This window comes from Megascapheus bottae, chromosome 1, assembly GCF_031878675.1.
Source record: "Megascapheus bottae isolate mThoBot1 chromosome 1, mThoBot2.hap1, whole genome shotgun sequence".
NCBI classification, from domain to species: domain Eukaryota; kingdom Metazoa; phylum Chordata; class Mammalia; order Rodentia; family Geomyidae; genus Megascapheus; species Megascapheus bottae.
Genome location: NC_143509.1, coordinates 59,683,443 through 59,702,439, shown reverse-complemented (window position 1 = coordinate 59,702,439; position 18,997 = coordinate 59,683,443). Strand labels below are relative to the sequence as shown.

Genomic DNA, 18,997 nt, shown 5'->3' with positions numbered 1-18,997 from the left:
ACTAGAAGATGTTAAACTAGATGTTTCCTTTAGGAAGTGGGTTTTTGTTGTTTTTTAAAGGCAGGTGTCAGTGGGCAATGTCTTTAAGCCAAGCTATTCAGGCTGCAGTGTCTTAGAATTGAAGTTCAAAACCAGTGTAGGCAGAAAAGCCCATGAGACCAGGAGACTCCCTTTCCAAAATAATCAGCAAAGGCTGGGCTTGGGGCATGGCTTTAGTAGTAGTGAACCAGATGACCTGACAAGCCAAGCAAGCACAAAGCCCTGAGTTTAAAATCTAGTACAGGGAGGGGATAGATGAGTGATATTCAGCTGAGACCTAAAGGATAAGCAAATGCTAGTCAGGTGAGGAGTAGAAAACTATGCATGATACTATGTTATGTGAAAGTACAGATAGCCCCTAATACATCAGAATATATGTAAGAACCTTTATATTACTATAAAGATTAAGAGGAAAGCAATTTTTAACTTTCTGCTTTAAGTTACCCAATTTTTGAAAGTTTTTTTGTGTTTGTTTTTTAATAAGCAGAAAGAGTAGCTCAGGACTACTTGGAAATTGTGAGCCTTCTGCCTCAGCCTCCTAAGTGCTATGATTAAAGGCAAGCACCACATGCCTGGCCACAAAGGGAAAGAACCCATTTGTTTCAAGTTGACCAAAGAATAGCTGAATTTCTTTTTACTATTGGAAGCAATTAAAATAGTAGTATAAGCCTGGAGATGAATAAACATAGTCTACCTAAATGGACAGTAATTCTCAGGAATCCTTGTTGTGATAAGAGAAAAAAAAAAGGCAAATATTTTGATGGAAGGAAAAAATGACTCATGATGGATTTATCTAACTTTTTTTTGGTACTGGGAATCAAACCCAGAATATTGTACTTGCTAGGCAAGCACTTTGTTACTGAGCTACATCCTAGCCCTCTAACTAAAATAACAATGCAGCTCTTTGTCCTTGAGAACCTCATACAATGCCATAATTCAAACTAGAAAATATTTACAGTGTTTATGGAGTAGTAAGGTTCCCTTTTGCTGGTCTTGTCCCCCAGCAACCAGTGGGCAGTCTGTTACTAGTCTCTATCTCCCCTTGGAGACAGCTTATTTATATATAAACAGATACATTTTGTTCCCTCTATCTGCCTTAATTTACACACTATTTTAGAAAGCATATTGAGCTGCGTGGTGGCTCACGCCTGTAATCCTAGCTACTTAGGAGGCTGAGATCTGAGGACCAAGGTTCAAAGCCAGCCCAGGCACAAAAGGACATGTGACTCTTATCTCCAGTTAACCTCTAGAAAATGGAGAAACTATGGCTTGGCTCAAGGGTAGGGTGGTAGCCTTAAGCTGAAGAGCTCAGGGACAGCAAGAAAACCCCATGACCCACCCCCGAAAAAAAAAAAAAAAAGCATGCTGTTTTCTTCATGTAGCACTTGGGAGGTCAACACATAAGCACTCTCTGATCTTTTCAATAGCTGTATACTATCCCATAATATATAACCCATTATGGAGATATATAGATATATAGCAATTATTTAACATTCCCTTACTGATGATGGAGGTACAGATTCTAGTCTCTATTTAAAAAATCAGTTTAAATGTAGTCAGGTGTCAGCAGTTCACATCTATAATCCTAGATATTTAGAAGGCTAAAACTGAAGCAAAGAAGTTTCAAGTCTAGGCAAAAAAAATTGCAAGACTCTCAACCAGCAAAAGGCTGGCTCAAAACCAACAAAAGGAGTGGCTCAAATGATAAAAGCTCTAGGTAAGAGCAAGCAAGCCCAGCAAAAGCACAAAATCCTGAATTTAAGCCCTGATATAATGGACACACACACATACATATATATGCACACACAAACACAAGTCCATTTCAATTTAGCTTAAATATTCTGTTCCTAGGAAAATCACAGCTTCTTTGAAAACAGTAATGTGCTCTCCAATTATGACTGCACGAAGGCTATTAGGAAGTTAGTAAGACAAAGTAATAAAGAGCTTCTAGTTTTCCCCTGCCTATTTGAAGAAATGCAAAAAACTTCAAGTTCCTCTACCATTTTTTTCAATATACCCAAAAGTGAGCACTATTGTCTTCATTTAAATCCTAAATACCAAACCTATAGGAAAGATTACAGCCTTTTCCACTGTGAGAAGAATTCTTACTACCATTGTTTCATATCATTCAAGTGGCTTTAGATCACGACTTCTCATTTTCAATTACTCTGTGCTTACAGAAATCTAGTTCCTGAAAATTACAGAGCTTTCACAGATTGTGTATATTCTAAAATTGAAAAACTGACTCAGTTGTGATTACATCAACTATTCATTTAAAATTTTACACTGGAATTTAAGTTCCAAGATTAAAACTATTAGCCACTCTAGTATCTTTTATCTGTAATTATGGATTAGAAGATAAAATTTTATGAAAGTATATTTTTCTCCCTCACCAGAGTTTATAAATACACAAAAATGATATCAATAATCAACTCTCAATAACTTAATTTTTTTTTTATTTATTTATTTTGCCAGTCCTGGGCTTGAGCTCAGGGCGAGCGCTGTGGGCTGTCCTTGGACTTTCTCAAGGCTAGAGCGCTACCACCTGAGCCTCAGCACCACTTCTGGCTTTTTTCTATGTGTGTGGTACCGAGGAAATGAACCTTGGTCTTCGTGAATGGCCTACCACTAAGCCAAACTCCCAGCCCAATAACTTAATTTTTAAAAGATGTTTAAGGCCAGGCATGAGCCTATACTTCAGGCTACTCAAGAGGTAGAGATCAAAAGGATCAAGTTTCAAGGCCAGACCCAGCAAGATCTCATCTCAACCAATAAGCCAACCATAGTAATTCATAACTATAAAGTCAGCTATGCACGGGGCCCTAGAAAGTACTATCATCTGAGGTCAGCCTTGGGCAAAATGTGAGATTCTACCTGATAGTAACCAAAGTTAAAAAAGGCTGAGGACAAAAAAAGGTGGGAGGAGGTTGGGAGCTAGGCTCAAGTAGCAGAGCACAAGTCTGGCAACTTTCAGGCCTTGGCCTCAAATTTCAATATTAACCCCCTTCCTCTCTGCACACCCCCACCATGACAAATTCAAGGATCTTATTCTTTCCTCTTTTACCTGATTATCCATGTACTAATTTTCAACTTAATCCTATGCAAATTTTAGCATTACCTTTTAAAAGTTCTAAGTGTTTTATACAATCGGTACTAGGGTTTGAGCTTAAACTGTGTTCCCAGCCTAGCTTTTTGCTGGTTATTTTGGGGAGGGAATTGCATAGACTTTTTTTCTGTCCAAAGTAGCTTCAAACTATTATCTCCTGATTCTCAGCCTCCAGAGTAGTTAGGATTACAAGCATGAGCTACCAGTTCCTCACTAAAATTACAAGTTTTAATGAAGTTAAGCAATGGTTTCTTATTAGTAAATTTTACAAATGGTTTATAAACTATTTCAAGTGAATATTACCTGAAACAATGTTTTAGATTCAACCAAATGTGTAGATAACTCTTGGAGCTACCTGAAATGCATCCTGTTTTGTTTTTTTTTTTAACTCAAATTGTTTAAAGTAAAAATTGTACAAAAAAAAGGTCTAGGAGTTGAAAACAAGAACCTAACCTACAATGCTATTTCTAATAGTTCTGAGTTATTTCACATTTTAATTTTCAATATACTGCAGGAAACCCTTTCTTAAATGTATTGGCACAACTCACACAGGGGTTAATAAAGAAGTCAACTTACAGTTTTATTTAAATTATATTTGGACATTTCACATGTTCAGTGTGAACCCATGCTAGCAAGTCAGTGTAGCTCCAAGTGACAGAACATAGTAAATGAGCTGTTATACCTCGGAGATGAGGGCCCATACAAGCCTCCTCGCAAGCATCACTGTGATGAATGCTGCCAGGTGATAATCAATGAGATGAAAATTCTATAAGAGAAACAAAGAACTGCTTCAGAAAGAAATACCATGTGTCCCCACCTAGCTGGAACTAGTATATGGACAGAGGTTCACCCCGGAAAAGACCTTCTTTCACAATGGACAGATCATGAAACCCCTTTGTGCCATTAACACATGATAGTAAGAATAACTGCAATCACTTCACCCTTACAGACCATGGAACATGAGAGCTTCAGAAAAGACTGCTCACCTTTTAATTGTCCTTTCAAGACAAACTTACTTTTTAAGTATCATTTCAAACTATACAGAATATATTTTCCTCCTTTTGTGAAACTTTGCCACACTAAAAGGAAAAGTTTACAGCTGGGAGTTAACTGGAATTATAAGAACAATTCATCTAAACTGACATACGTATAATGTGTCTCATTTAATGGATGCATGGTTATTGGAATTACTGTTGTGAACTTTTCATTCAAACTTAGTCTATAAGAGCATCTATAAAACTCCTATTTGGGCCAGGCGCGGTGGCTCACACTGTAATCCTAGCTACTCAGGATGCTGAGATCTGAGGATTGAGGTACAAAGTCAGCCCAGGAACTAAAGAACGTCAAACTCTAATCTCCAATTAACCACTAGAAAACAGGAAGTGGGGCTGAGACTCAAGGGGGAGGGTAGTAGCCTTAAGTTGAAGAACTCAGGGACAATGCCCAGGCCCAGAGTCCAAGCTCCATGACTGACCAACAAAAACAAACAAACAAAAAAACACTCCTTTTGGGGGCTGGGAGTTTGGCCTAGTGGTAGAGTGCTTGCTTAGTATACACAAAAACCCAGATTTGATTCCTCAGTACCACACACACAGAAAAAAGCCAGAAGTGGTGCTGTGGCTCAAGTGGTAGGGTGCTAATCTTGAGAAAACCCAAGCACAGTGCTCAGAACCTGAGTTCAAGCACTGAGTTCAAGCCGCAGGACCGGCAAAACAAAAAAAAAAACAAAAACTCCTAATGACACATCATTTATATTCACTTTTTCTCACTTAAGATTAAGTGTGCTGAAGGTATGGCTCAAGTGCCTGAGCTAAGACTAGTATCACCAAAAGAAAAAAAGAAACATCTTATATGTTCTCCTCTCGAATAAATAGATGACATCTACAGTTTCTTCTAATTCTGCCTGTATAACTGTGCTAATAAGCAAAATGAAGTATATAACAATATCCTAGGAACCAACAACCCTGGGCTATTCATTTTGATGGCAGGTTTCTACAATGCCTTTTCAAAGTAAAAAAGTTGAATTTCTCTATTAATTGAATAAATATTGCCAGGCACTGGTGGCTCATGGCTGTAATCCTGACTACCCGGGAGGCTGAGATCTAGAAATCAAGGTTCAAAGCCAGCCTGTGAGATTCATCTCCAATCATCTCCAATTCATCTTTTTGCTAGTTAGCAGAAAGCCCGAAGTGGAACTACGGCTCAAGTGGTAAAGCTATAGACTTGAGAGAGAAAAAAAATCACAGACTGTGCCCACACCCTGAGTATGCGTCCCAGGGAAAAGGTACCTAGCACCCCAAATATGCCAGGTATTCTTCTGGATACTAGTGGTGAAGATGACAGCCAATGTTCCTGCTCTTCTAGCTTAGTTTCTGCCACGTCTATGAGGGAAAAAAGTGGCAGGGATTCTGACATGTTTCTTGGGAACAATTAACCTTTCCCACCTGTCCCTAGAAAATCTGGCCACAGATAGATGACCTCCCCCTCTCTATATACACACACATATACATAGATATGTCATGTCATATAGATACGTCATAATATATGTAATTCTCCACTCAAAAACAGACTCATGGAGATTATTTTCAGATAAGAAAAGATTACTGTTTTGTTTTGTTTTGTTTTTCCCAGTCCTGGTCTTTGAACACAGGACCTAGGTAATGTCTTTGGACTTGTTTTGCTCAAGTATAGCAGCCTGCCACTTAAGCCACAGCGCCACTTCAGCTTTCTGTGCATATGGTACCAAGGAAATCAAACCAGGGCTTCCTGCATGCTAAGCGAGCGGTCTACCACTAGGCTACACTTCCAGCCCCTACTTTTTTTTTTATTGGTGGGTCATGGGGCTTGAACTCAGCCTGGGCACTGTTCCTGTGCTCTTCAGCTCAAGGCTACCATCTTATCCTTGAGCTAAGTACCCTACTTCCCATTAATTGGAGATAAGAGTCAGGTCCTTTTATGTCTGGGCTGGCTTTGAACCTTGATCCTCAGATCTCAGTCTCCTGAGTAGCTAGGATTATAGGAATGAGCCCCTACTTTTTTTTTTTGTCGATCTTGGGGTTTGAACTCTGGCCCTGAGTGCTGTCCCTCCTACCCCTTGAGCCACAGCGCCACGTCCAGTTTTCCTTTACCTTACTATTCACTCATCCAAACCCACCACTGCCAAAAACATGCATACCTAATCACCTAACAGAGTACAGAAGAGAAAGACATCAGAGAAAATCTACCACAGCAGACAGCCAGACTTCATAGCCTTTTTTTTTAATATAACTGAATCGTGTCCATGTTAACACTTCATTTACCTAAAGAAGAACTATATTTTCTAAACTCTCTAAAGTTTGAAAACCATAGACCTGGCATGCAAGACCTTTTTATTTCCCTTTGCTCATTCTTCTTTCCCACTTGGAAAGCCACATGGTAGAAGATGGAAATCTTCATTCACCTGAATCCTAAGGTTGGCCACATGGAAGAATTCCTATCAGTAATCAATTGTCTCAGACTTTTATGTTAGAAACATTGCATAATTTTGGGTGTATCTGTTATCTTGACAACTAAAATAATAAAGTTCACACTGAGCCCAATGACACAGGGGTCAGAGGGCTTCAAATTCAAGACCAGCCTGGACTACATGGTAAAATTCTATCTCATAAAAGAAGAAAGCCCAGCACTGAGGGCTCATGCCGGTAATCCTACCTACTCAGGAGGCTGAGACCTGAGGATCATGGGTAGAAGCCAACCTGAGACTCACCCAATTAACCAAAAAAACCTGTAAGTGGATCTGTGGCTCAAGTGGCAGAAAGTCTAAACATAGTTTAAAGAAGGCTAAATACCAAACCATTCTGAGATGTTATCATAAATGAAATGTTCTCTGAATTCTCATTTATATTTTTATTTCCTCAAACAAAATCATCATGAAGTTTTATTCTTACGCATAGATTTTTTTCAGTTTCTTGCCTACTAACAAAGAACTTACAGACCTATGAAGACTTACCAGTGAAGTACAAGATGCAGGATGATTGTAAGGATACCACCAGACAGTTTTATAGATGTTGATGTATTGAATGAACAGAGCAACCAACAGGTAGATGAAGAAAAGAAATTCAAAGAGCAGGCTCCCATCCACAGGCAAATCAGGAATTTGGCAATGGCGAACAGGACCTGGAGTGATTAAGGCTGTGATAGGTGGGACTGGAAGGCCAATAGTGCTACCATTCCTGAAAGAAAAAAACCACAGTTATCCCAAGTGGTGATATGACAGCCTCAGTGTCATACAGCACACAAAGCCCTGCCACCTCCACCCACCCAGGAAGTATCCTTCCCCAAGATTCCTCTTCTTTTCTCCCTCTACACACCCTACGTGATCTAAGATGTAGTCATGACTCCCAGTGTTTCCTGCATTATGAAGACTAAAAGTCTCTTCACAGAATTCACTGTGGGGTTTTAGACTTGTGCTAATCTATCTCCCCACTGGACATCTGCATTCTTCTTACTATAGTTCTGACCCACGCTCATGATCTACCTTGCTAATTAACTGCCTATGTTAAAAATCTTGGCAAAGGTTTTTCCTGTTTCTTCATACCCAATCACTCTCTAAAAAACTGGATTATGAGGCCGGAATTTGGCCCAGTGGTAGAGTGCTTGCCTAGCATGCACAAAGACCTGGGTTTGTTTGATTCCTCGGTGCCACATACATAGAAAAAGTCAGAAGTGGTGTTGTGACTCAAGTGGTAGAGCTCTAGTCTTGATAAAGTCCAAGGACAGTGCTCAGGCACTGAGTTCAAGCCCCAGGAATGGCAAAAAAAAAAAAAAAAAAAAAGAAACCAAGTCTCAGTTCCTTGTGTGAACAATAGTAGGCATATTAACAGTAAGAAATTTTCTTGGGACCGGGAGTTTGGCCTAGTGGTAGAGTGCTTGCCTAGCATGCACGAAGACCCGGTTCAATTCCTCGGTACCCCACATACATAGCAAAAAGCCGGAAGTGGTGCTGAGGCTCAAGTGGTAGAGCTCTAGCCTTGAGAAAATCCAAGGACAGTGCTCAAGCCCTGAGCTCAAGCCCATGACTGGCAAAAAAAAAAAAGAAATTTTCTTATCCCCCTGTTATCACATCAGAGAGTAAAGCTATTTCTGACCTATTAATGAGCTTGGAAAGAAGAACAAGAATACAGAAATTATAATCTTTGTATTTTTATTTATGTCATAAAGGACCTCTTTTTCATGACTATATTGGTCTGCTGCTTTCTCAATGTAAAGGTATATATTTGCTTGGGGGGGGAGGGAAACGGGTACCAAGACACGTGAAAGGGTATCAATGTATGTGAATTAATGCACCTTCTATCTGGCAAATATCATGTAACCCTTTTACTAATTACAATTTAAAAAAAAGGTATATATTTGCAATGAACTCAGAAAAGTCAGCTCTAGTGTATATGTTGCCAGTTATTTGTTGCCAGTCTTGGGCTTTGAACTCAGGGTCTGAGCACTGTCCTTGGGTTTTTCTCAAGACTAGAGCTCTACTACTTGAGCCATAGCACCACTTCTGGCTTTTTTTTTTATGTATGTGGTACCAAGGAATCGAACCTGGGTCTTCGTGCATGCTAGGCAAGCACATTACCACTGGGCCAAACTCCCAGCCCAAATGTATGTATCTTTTTTTTGTGTTGATTGTGGGACTTGAACTCTGGGCCTGGGCACTATCCTTGTGCTCTTCAGCTCAAGGCTACCACCCTTGAGTCACAGAGCCACTCTGGCTTTTTCTATGTATGTGGTATCCCAAGGAATTGAACCCAGGTCTTCATGCGTACTAGGCAAGCACTCTACCATTAGTGCTAAACTCCTGGGCCTGATGCTTGGTTTTGATACTTTTAAAGACTGAAGAGAAGGAACAGTATTAGTCTTATCATCTTCTGACATTTCTATTGGGTGGCATTTATAGTAACTTGTTCAACTAATAGGAACACAAATTTCACTTGTTAACGATACTATAAGTTGGATACAAAAAATTAAGTTTGGGCTGGGAGTTTGGCCTAGTAGTAAAATGCTTGCCTAGCATGCACGAAGACCCAGGTTCTATTCCTTGGTACCACATACATAGAAAAAAGCCGAAAATGGTGCTGAGGCTCAAGTGGTAGAGCTCAAACCCAGGACTGGCAAAAAATAAATAACTAAGTTCAGCAGCCAACCTATTCCTAGTTAATCATGATGCTGAACTAAAGTATTTTGAAAAATGTTACCAAGAGCTTCTAACCTAAACAAAGTAAAAATTCATATTCTTCTTCAGTCAAAATATAAAAGGAAAACGCATGCTAAGCTGACATGATTTAGAGTTACACTTCTACCTATTAATGGCATCAATGAATGCTGGTTTCCAAAAACGATACTCAAAACATGCTCATGATATGGTATACAGCTTTGGCTATTAACATTAAGGCAGAAGACAAAATATAATATACATGATATCTCTGTGTGAAGGATGGCATAACAAACTCACAGAAAGATTAAACAACAAAGATATGGGGAGTAGAAAAGAGATCAACAAATAAGTTTAATCTGACTAAATTATAACATATAGATATGAATTAACATGGTGAAAACCCTTTGTACAATTAATATATGTTTAAACAACAATAACAATAACAACAACAACAACAGAATCATGCCAAGTGCCAGTGGCTTATGCCTATAATCCTAGCTAATATTTGAGAGGCTAATATTTGCAGTTCAAAGCCAGCTCAGGAAGAAAAATCTGTGAGACCTTCATCTCCAATTGACACCAAAAAGCCAGAAGTAGAGCTGTGACTCAAGTAATTGAATGCTAGCTTTGAGCACAAAAGCTCAGGGACAGCACACAGGCCCTGAGTTCAAGCACTGCCCCCCTGCCCCTCCCCTCCGTCAACAAAGAAAAATGTACTTGGGGACAGATATAAGTTGGAGTGGAGAGGGCCAATGAAGAGAGCAAACCAAAGAAATGAAGCTCTGAATATTAAATTAATATAAGAGAAAATCCCTGTTCAAGAAGAAAAACTGGCAAAAATTATCCAGGTAAAAGGCACCTCTGCATTGATATATGATCAAACCTGATGATGATGCAAGTTACCCTGGATAAAATTACAAATAACATTGTGGACTAGGGTATAGCTCAATAGTTAAGCAAGCATAAAATTCTAGTCAAAACCTAGTCTCTCCCCTTAAAAACTCTTACAAGTTAGGAATAGTTAGGTATCAGTGACTCATATCTATAATCCTAGCTACTCAGGAAGCTGAAATGTGAGACTCTCAGTTCAGAACCAGCCCAGACACTAACGTCCGTAAGACTCTTATCTCCAATTGACCACTAGAAAACTGGAAGTGGCTCTGTGGTTCAAGGAGTAGGGTGATAGCCTTGAGCTGAAGAGCTCAAGGACACCCAGGCCCAGAGTTCAAGCCCCATGACTGATTAAAAAAAAAAAAAAAGACTAGACTCAGCTGAACACTGAGATCCTATCTTTAAAAAAAATAATAATTATCAGTGACTTATGTCTGTATCCTAGCTAATCAGGAAGCTGAGAACTGAGAATTGTAGATAGAATCTAGCCAGAGCAGGAAAATCTGTTATGACTCATACTTCAAGATGCTCAATAAAGCATCTTGAGTGAGAAAGCTAACAAACAGTGCACAGGCCTTGAGAACTGGGGGTCCAGAGTATAGCCTAGTGGTAGACTGCTAGCCTAGCGTGCTCAAAGACCCAGGTTTGATTCCTCAGTATCACATACATAGAAAAGCCAAAAGTGGTGCTGTGGCTCAAGTGGTAAAGCACTAAGCCTTGAGGAAAGCCCAGGACGGTGTTTAGACCCTGAGTTCAAGCCGTACGCTAGCCAAAAATAAATAAATAAGTCCTAGAACGGTCTATATATATACATACATACACACACACACACACACACACACACACACACACACACACACAAAAGCAAAATTAATAAAGAACTTCAGGTTGGCTGACAATTTAACTCTTCTCATACTCCCAAAGCCACCACATATTCCTTAACTTCTGGTTCTTAATTAACAAGCAAAGGGGAACAAAAAGTGAGAGGCAAAAACACTGGGAAGGAAGTGATGAGCAAACTAGCCATGTGGTCACATGCCTGAAATTCCAGCTATGATGGAGGATATAAACAGGCAGGTCTGAGGAGACCTCAGACAAAAACTCTGGATCTTACCAGGTGTGGTGGCTCTCACCTGTAATCCTAGCTACTCAGGAGGATATCTAAGCATCAAGGTTCAAAGCCAGCCTGGGCACAAAAGGACCTGAGACTCTTATCTCCAGTTAACCTCTAGAAAATGGGAAGTGGAGCTTGGCTCAAAGGTAGGGTGGTAGACTTGAGCTGAGGAGCTCAGGGACAGTACCCAGGCCAGTTCAAGCCCCAGGACCCACACACACGTACAAAAAAACTCCAGATCTTATCTAAAAAGATAACAAGAGAAAAAAATAAAAACAAAAGGGCTACAAGATGGCCCTAATGTGGTCATAATTAAAATCTGGATTATTAGCCATTAAGATGCAGACTGTTTTCACTTTGTGAGACCCCCTACTTTATCTTTGTACTAAGGCTTCAATTCAGGACTTCATATTCTCACTTGGCTTTTTAGTTCATTGCTGGTGCTCTATTACATGAGCCAAACCTCCAACCAGCTTTTTGCTGTTTAACTGGTGATAAGCACCAGTCTAGTCTGGCTTTGAGCCTCAAATCTCAGCCACCTGCATAGCTAGGATTATTGGAGTTAGCCACCAGTACTTTTCCCGAATTTTCAGTCTTTCAGGGTAGAATTTCAACTTCAGTGTAAATAATTAGTTTTGATAAGCAAACCTTTGAATGTCAGTCTTACTGATCACAGGACATTACATATCATGCATAGTCTTCTTTGTTCTTTACCTGTTTCTCAAGCCTGTTCCATTGCCACAGCCCCCACCAACCAATGTCTGTAAAGAAGGTAAAGCTGAACGGCTTAGCTGCTGCCGGCTGGGGCCCCTCCTTCCACCGGGCATGTCCAGGAACCAATCTGCTTCCAGTGCCACTTGTAGCTGCAACCCAGGTTAATGGTTGCCAATCTGTTTCAACCCTAAATTAAACAAATATCAGTTAACTATTTTTAAATAGGCATTGTAACAAACCACCAGAAAAACTGAGTAAGCAGACCTTGTAAAACCAGATTTTCTAACAAACGATCCAGTGTCTATTACCTACTTTGTTCTAATAAAAGATTACTTAGATGCTAATGGGTCAGAAGTCTCAATTCCAATTTAAGCTCTGCTCAGTGTTAGGAAAATCACAATATGTGTCGTTCATTTGGCTTTTATCATATTCATTTGGCTTTTATCATATGAAACATACTATATTTAGGTAGAAGTTGTCAAGAAACACCACAACTTGACAGGCTTTTTCCAGTGGAAAGGTTAATGTTTGTTATCAATGGATTGCGTGGGTAGCATATTATCTGCGCGGACTTCACTTATCCTCTGAGTTTGTTTCTACAACAAGAATTAAATAAAACAAAGCACCAACAAAAAGAGGTGTCCCACTTTCTAGAGAGGCATTTGTCAGGACCGACCAAAATGAAGCAAAACCGTTCAAGTAATAATCTCCTTTTTACTGTGTCCACTCCGGCAAAATTGATGTAAAAGTCATTCAAAAATTACTGAGAAAGATCTCCTAAAAGAAAATATTTTTCCTCAAGTTTTTTTTTTTTGGGGGGGGGAGGACAAAACGTGGTTCCAGCAATAAGGCATCAAATGTTTCCTAAACAAACACACACACACAACTGAAGAATCATGCGCTGAGAAAAAAAAAAACTGTTTTTTTTTGTTTGTTTTTTTAAATCCTTACAACAGTCCGATCCAAAATTTCCCATTCGTTATCAGCCTTGGCAGCAGACCAACCAACGTCAGGTGAGACAAAGCAATCCAACCGTTCAATGGAGGAACTTCTGGTTCTTGCTTAATTATCACGAGCAAAGAGGAAAGAGGCAAAAATATTGGGACGGAGGTGGGGGGAGATGGGGAGGACGGAGGAGAGGAGATGGGGAGGACATAAGGGGGGAGGTGGATGGCGAGGGACCAAGCACTTCACTGGACTGGTCCCTGAGAAGGGACGACAAAGCGGCCCTCACCGCGCAGGCCCGGCTGGGGACCCCCGGAGGCCCCGGCACTAGGTAATACTCACGCATGGAGGAGGCCCGGCCGAGGGGGCGGGATCCCTGTGGGGACGGCGGCGGCGGCGGCTTTTCAGAATGGACCCCACGCACAAGAACTTTCTCTCCCTCTTGAAAGCGCTCCAGTCCAGCTGCTCGTACGCAGGCTGCGCCTGCCTAGAAGGACCGAGAAAAGATGGCCAAGCTTTAGTCCGCCAAGTCCCAGAACCTGAGTGACCACCACAATCGAAGCTAACCCTGGAAGCAGAACCGGCCCACTCAGCACCCATCCTCCGCCTCCATTACCCGGGAGCTGAGCAGACGTGGCAGCGCACGGAGATGACGTCACCGAGCCCGCGTCGGCCCTCGGAACTTACAAGTTCCTCTGCCTAGCCGACCCGCTCGCTGAAAGCTCGGGACTGCGCCTGCGCAGTGGAGTGCGCCTGCGCAATGGGGCTCGTCCGCTTCTGCAAAGGCTGGCCCCGCCTTCCTGGGCACCTAAGGCCTCGACGCTTTTCTTCCCCTGCTGCGGTCAGCTCAGCTCTCTTTTCTTAGGGTTCTTTGAGGACTTTTCCCCAATGTCCTGGTACAACCTGTCGCCGCCCCGGTTTCACACAGGTGAAGGAGGATCGGCAGACATCACCCGAGGTCACATCACGTCACTGCTAAATAAGGAAGACCAGTCATGAAGTCGAGTCTCAGCCTGCCGTCTACTGTATTGTTAAGTAACAGGCCACACCGATGCCCGGGGAAGAGAGAAGGCCTACGGGGCGCCGGTGCTCGCGCCCGCGCTCCCGGCCACGCAGGAGGCCGAGGTCCGAAGATTGTGGTTCGAGGCCAGCGGGGCGGAAAATGTCTGTGAGGCGCTTACTTTTAGTTAGGCACAAACAAGAAGAAAAATAAAATATATATATATATATATGTATATATATATATATATGTATATATATATATATATATATATATATATATACTGAAGTGGAGCTATAGCTCAGCTATAGCTCAAGTGATAGAGCACTACCTTTGAGTAAAAAGGTTAAGGAACAAGACCTAGGCCTTGAATTCAAGCACCCGTCCCGGCACAAAAAGACATACAGAGAAATAACCTCGTATCTAGTTTGGGTAATGCTTATGGTTTGTTGTTCTTTCAGATGCTGGCCTGGCAACTTTACACATTTAAATTTCATAAGTCAGTCTGGTGACAAGAGTTCAATGATGGAGCACTTTGCCTACCATGTGAGATCAACACTTTCGAGGAGAAACAAATCTCATACAGCGGTAGCTACTAGCAGGATTTCTAATTTACAGGGGACATTGAAATTAAGAGACGTTCACGAACATTAAAAATACCTCATCTGGCTGGGCGCCGTGGCAAAAGCCTGTAATCCTAGCTACTCAGGAAGCTGAAATCTGAGGATCAAGGTTCAGAGCCAACCCAGGCACAAAAGGACCTGAGGCTCTTAACTCCAATTAACCTCTAGAAAACGAGAAGTGGGGCTTGGTTCTAGGGTAGGGCTGAAGCCTTGAGCCAAAAAGCCAGGCCCAGGAGTAGGTTGGTAGCCTTAAGCTGAAGAGCTCAGGTACAGCGCCTAAGCCAAGTTCAAGCCCCATGACCCACAAAAAATAAAATTAAATAACAACCTCACCTGGGGCTGGGAGTTTAGCCTAGTGGTAGAGTGCTTGCCTAGCATGCACAAAGACCTGGGTTCAATTCCTCAGTACCACATACATAGAAAAAAGCCAGAAATGGTGCTGTGGCTGAAGTGGTAGAGCTCTAGCCTTGAGAAAGCCCAAGGACAGTGCCCAGGCACTGCATTCAGGGCCCAGGACTATATATATGTATATGTATACATACCTATCTCATCTGGCTGGGCGAGGTGGCTCTTGCCTGTAATCCTAGCTACTCTGAAGGCTGAGATCTGAGGATCAAGGTTCTGGGGTACAAAAGGACCTGCGTCTTATCTCCAGTTAACCTCTAGAGAATGGGCAGTGGGGCTTGGCTCAAGGTTAGGGTGGTATACTGGAGCTGAAGAGCACAGGAACAACACGCAGGTGCAGGAGTAGGGTAGTGGCCTTGAGCTGAAGAGCTCAGGGACAGTGCCCAGGCTGAGTTCTAGCCCCATGACCCAAAAAGCAAAATGAAAAACTCTTATCTGGAGTAGCCAGAATTGTAACAGGAACTGGACTGTGCTCCCCCCTCACCACCCACCATCCCTTCATAATTCTTTTTGCTAAAGAGAAGTCCTTCCTTCAGTTTCAGTTAACTTCCTGGAGGGTTTCAAATTCCATTGTTGGATTTCTGATTTGCCTGCACATATCTCATCCAGTGAGGACCTTCCATTCCCAAATCCTTAGCTCTACCCTACACTCAGCACCAAACAGAACATTACCCCACATCTCAGAGAAATAAAGAATGACAGTGTGTATGTCGAGGGTATAACAATACAAGTGGAAATCATGTTCATGCCGTAAATATGAAATTAAAGAAATATGTCCAGAACAACAAACTTCTGGACTTGATTATTTTGGAGAATTAGAAGAAATTATGGCAGAGACACTAGATTTTGGTCACCTCTCCTGATCTTTCTCCCAGTCCCATTCATAAGATCCTCCCTTTCCACCTTTATAAATGCCCCTTGTCTCATAAACTGGTTTATATAAAAAGCAAATGCACTAGGCAGGGTGGCAAACATCTGTAATCCTAACTATTCACAAGGCTGAGATCTGAAGATCATGATTCGAAGGCAGCCCACACAGAAAAGTTTGTGAGACTCCTATCTCCAATAAACTACCAAAAAAAAAAAAAATGGAAGTGGAATTGTAGTTCAAAGTGGTAGAGCGCTAAAGCAAAAAACTCAGAGACAGCACCCAATCCCTGAGTCCAAGAGCCCCATGACTGACAAACTTTGGAAAACGAAAAGAAAATGCACATAGCCCTCCAGGAGGACTTTAGCAAGTGGGAAAGAAGATAGCATCTGGTGAGCAAAGTTCCCATGTTCAGTGGGATTTTCCTGACAGTTGTCATACGATTACCCTTTGTCTGCCATAACAACCTTCCCATTCCATGAACATTCAGAGATTGTAAGAGAAGTCTTCTTCTTTTCTTTTTTCAAGGCCAGCATTGCATACTCATGTTTATGCTCCTCCACCATCTTTTGTGTCTTAGTTTTCAGTGGTAGAAACCTCAAATTCTAGTAACAACTGAATGGCTGATAATAAAAACCACTATGGGCCGGGCACAGTGGCTCAGGTCTGTAATCTTAGCTACTCAGGAGGCTGAGATCTGAGGATCAAGGTTCAAAGCCAGCTGAGGCACTACAAAGCCCTGAGACTCATCTCCAATTAACTTCAAGAAAATGGGAAGTGGGGCAGTGGCCCAAGGGTAGGGCAGTAGTCTTCAGCTGAAGAGCTGAGGGACAGTGCCCAAGCCCAGAGGTCAAGCCCCATGACCCACAAAAAAATAAAAGAGCAAGAAGCTCTGACTTCAAGCCGGGATATCAATAAAAAAGAAAAAAAAGAAACCAAGTTTAGCAGTAGAGTCAGTAGAGTTAGCAATACCTCAAGTAATGACAGCAACAATTTCTCTGCAGCCCTGGAAGAATTAGAACTGAAAAAATGATCAAGGCCCTACATAACCAGTTCTGAGACAATAATGAGCTGCCAGTCTGTCTGCTTTTCCCTCTCAACACCAGAACATATGTGACTGGGGCTATTTAAGAATTATATATCCTTTATGCCCTCCTTTCCATGCCCTTCACCAAGTCTCTTTATTTGCCATATAGGAGCAAATGACCTGATATGTAGAATCCCAGAAGTTTGAGCCTGGCATCTAAAAATCTGATTTCAGGATCACTGTGCATGTTAATAGACAACAAGGGATTGCAAATAGTATGTATGGCACAGGTCCTTTTGTAACAGAAATGTGATGCAAATCACATTAGTGATGTTCAATATGTTCTGTTTTGGGTTGAGTTCCTGGAATAGAGTACAACAAACCAAACCCAAACCAGAATGATGTCACTTTCCCTAGGCATCAGAAATCATTGTCTTCACTCTAGGGGAGTGATCTGATTCCCATGAAATAGTTACTTCATCTCCAGAGCATAGTCTCATCATTATAGGTTATGAAAAGGTAGATTTAGTTTCAAAGTTTAAAAGTTTGGTAGATTCTTTAACTGGAGAACAATTTGCAGTGAATTGTGTTGCGGTTGGCAAGCTAATAAAGTAATACTGGATAATTGGATAATACAAGATTGTTTCCCAAAAAGCCCATCTGAAATGTACAAGGAAGAATTCAAGAAACTAACCCATCCCGAATCTAATAAACCAATCACTTAATGGACAAAGGAACAAAGGAGAGACTTCTCAGAGGAAGAGGTAAGAAGGGCAAAGAAACACATAAGGAAATGCTCCTCATCCCTGGCCACAAAGGAAATGCAAATCAAAACAACTCAAATTCCATTTCATCCCAGTTAGATTGGCCAACACTGTGAATTCAAACAACAATAATGTTGATCTGTAGGTGGAAATGTAAATTAGTACAACTCTGGAAAGCCGGTTGGAGGTTCCTCAAAAAATTGAACCTAGATCTTCACTATGACCTAGCCACAGCACTCCTGGGCATTTATCCAAAATATCACAAGCCAGGATACCGTAAAGATACTTGCACATTCATGTTTGCTACTATGCTATTCACAATAGCTGAGTTGTGGAAACAGCACAGATGCCCTACAATAGATGAGTGGTTACCAAAAATGTGGCCCCTATACACAATGCAGTCTTACACAGCCATTAGAAAGAATAAAATTATGTCATTTGCATGAGAATGCATGGACCTAAAACAAATCAGATTAAGCAAGGTAAGCCAAGATCTAAAATGCATGGAGACATGAAAAATTATATAGGCCTCTAGGCATTTACATACCGTGTGACCAAAGGATAGTCTTAGAGAAGAACACAAAGGTACAATGCCTATGTGAATTGTTACAAAATTATATTTATTGAAATGAACTCCAGGAAATGGTTACAATAGGGTTTTTCTTTGTTGTGTTTTTGTATTCTTTTCTTTTTGCCTTGTTTGTGCATTTATGTCATTTGGGAGGAGCCAAAATGGAGGGAGAAAGGGTAAACCAATGCAGCAGTGGTACTCACTAGACAGGATGTTAATAAACAACTTGGCCAGGAGTTTGGCCTAGTGGTAGAGTGAGTGAAGCCCTGAGTTCAATTCCTCCGTACCACATACACAGAAAATGCCAGAAATGGCACTGTGGCTCAAGTGACAGGGCTCTAGCCTTGAGCAAAAAAGAAAAAAAAAAACAACTGTCCAAGGACAGTGCCCAGACTCTGAGTTTAGTCCCAGGACAAGCAAAAAAAAAAAAAAAAAAAAAGGAAAAGAAACAACTTGTGGGTAGGGACAGAAGGGGAAAATTAGAAGGGACAGCATGGTCCAAAAGGAAATAAACTCTTAACAATTAAAAAAAATAAACCTCAGTTGTGGAGAATAGAATGTCCAGCCTCCATCCTTCCTAGTTTCTCTAAATCTTACTTGGTGGGAGGAGATGCAGGAGACAGACCAAATTGAGCATGTAATTTTAGAATTACTGATCCACAGTGACTCAGCAGGACTTCGCTGCTTGATTGGTTGCCCTGCACTTCATTTGCATAGGGGCAACCAATCAGAGCACAGCTCTG

General features: G+C 41.3%; 1 protein-coding gene across 2 annotated transcripts in view; it reads right to left on the bottom strand.

Moving 5' to 3' along the window:
* The window catches only part of Tmem39a (transmembrane protein 39A), a 29,660-nt gene extending 16,047 nt beyond the window's left edge, over window positions 1-13,613 (bottom strand). Inside the window, exons 1-4 of one of the 2 annotated variants that reach the window (XM_090345831.1) lie at window positions 13,339-13,613; window positions 12,052-12,238; window positions 7,134-7,356; window positions 3,828-3,911 (exon numbers count right to left, since the gene is read on the bottom strand). In XM_090345831.1, the coding sequence (XP_090201957.1) occupies window positions 3,828-3,911; window positions 7,134-7,356; window positions 12,052-12,164 (420 nt within the window). In that variant the 5' untranslated portion in view covers window positions 12,165-12,238; window positions 13,339-13,613. The remainder of the gene's footprint in view (window positions 1-3,827; window positions 3,912-7,133; window positions 7,357-12,051; window positions 12,239-13,338) is intronic. The other variant, XM_090345842.1, reaches the window with a different exon arrangement.
* Window positions 13,614-18,997: the final 5,384 nt, after the last annotated feature.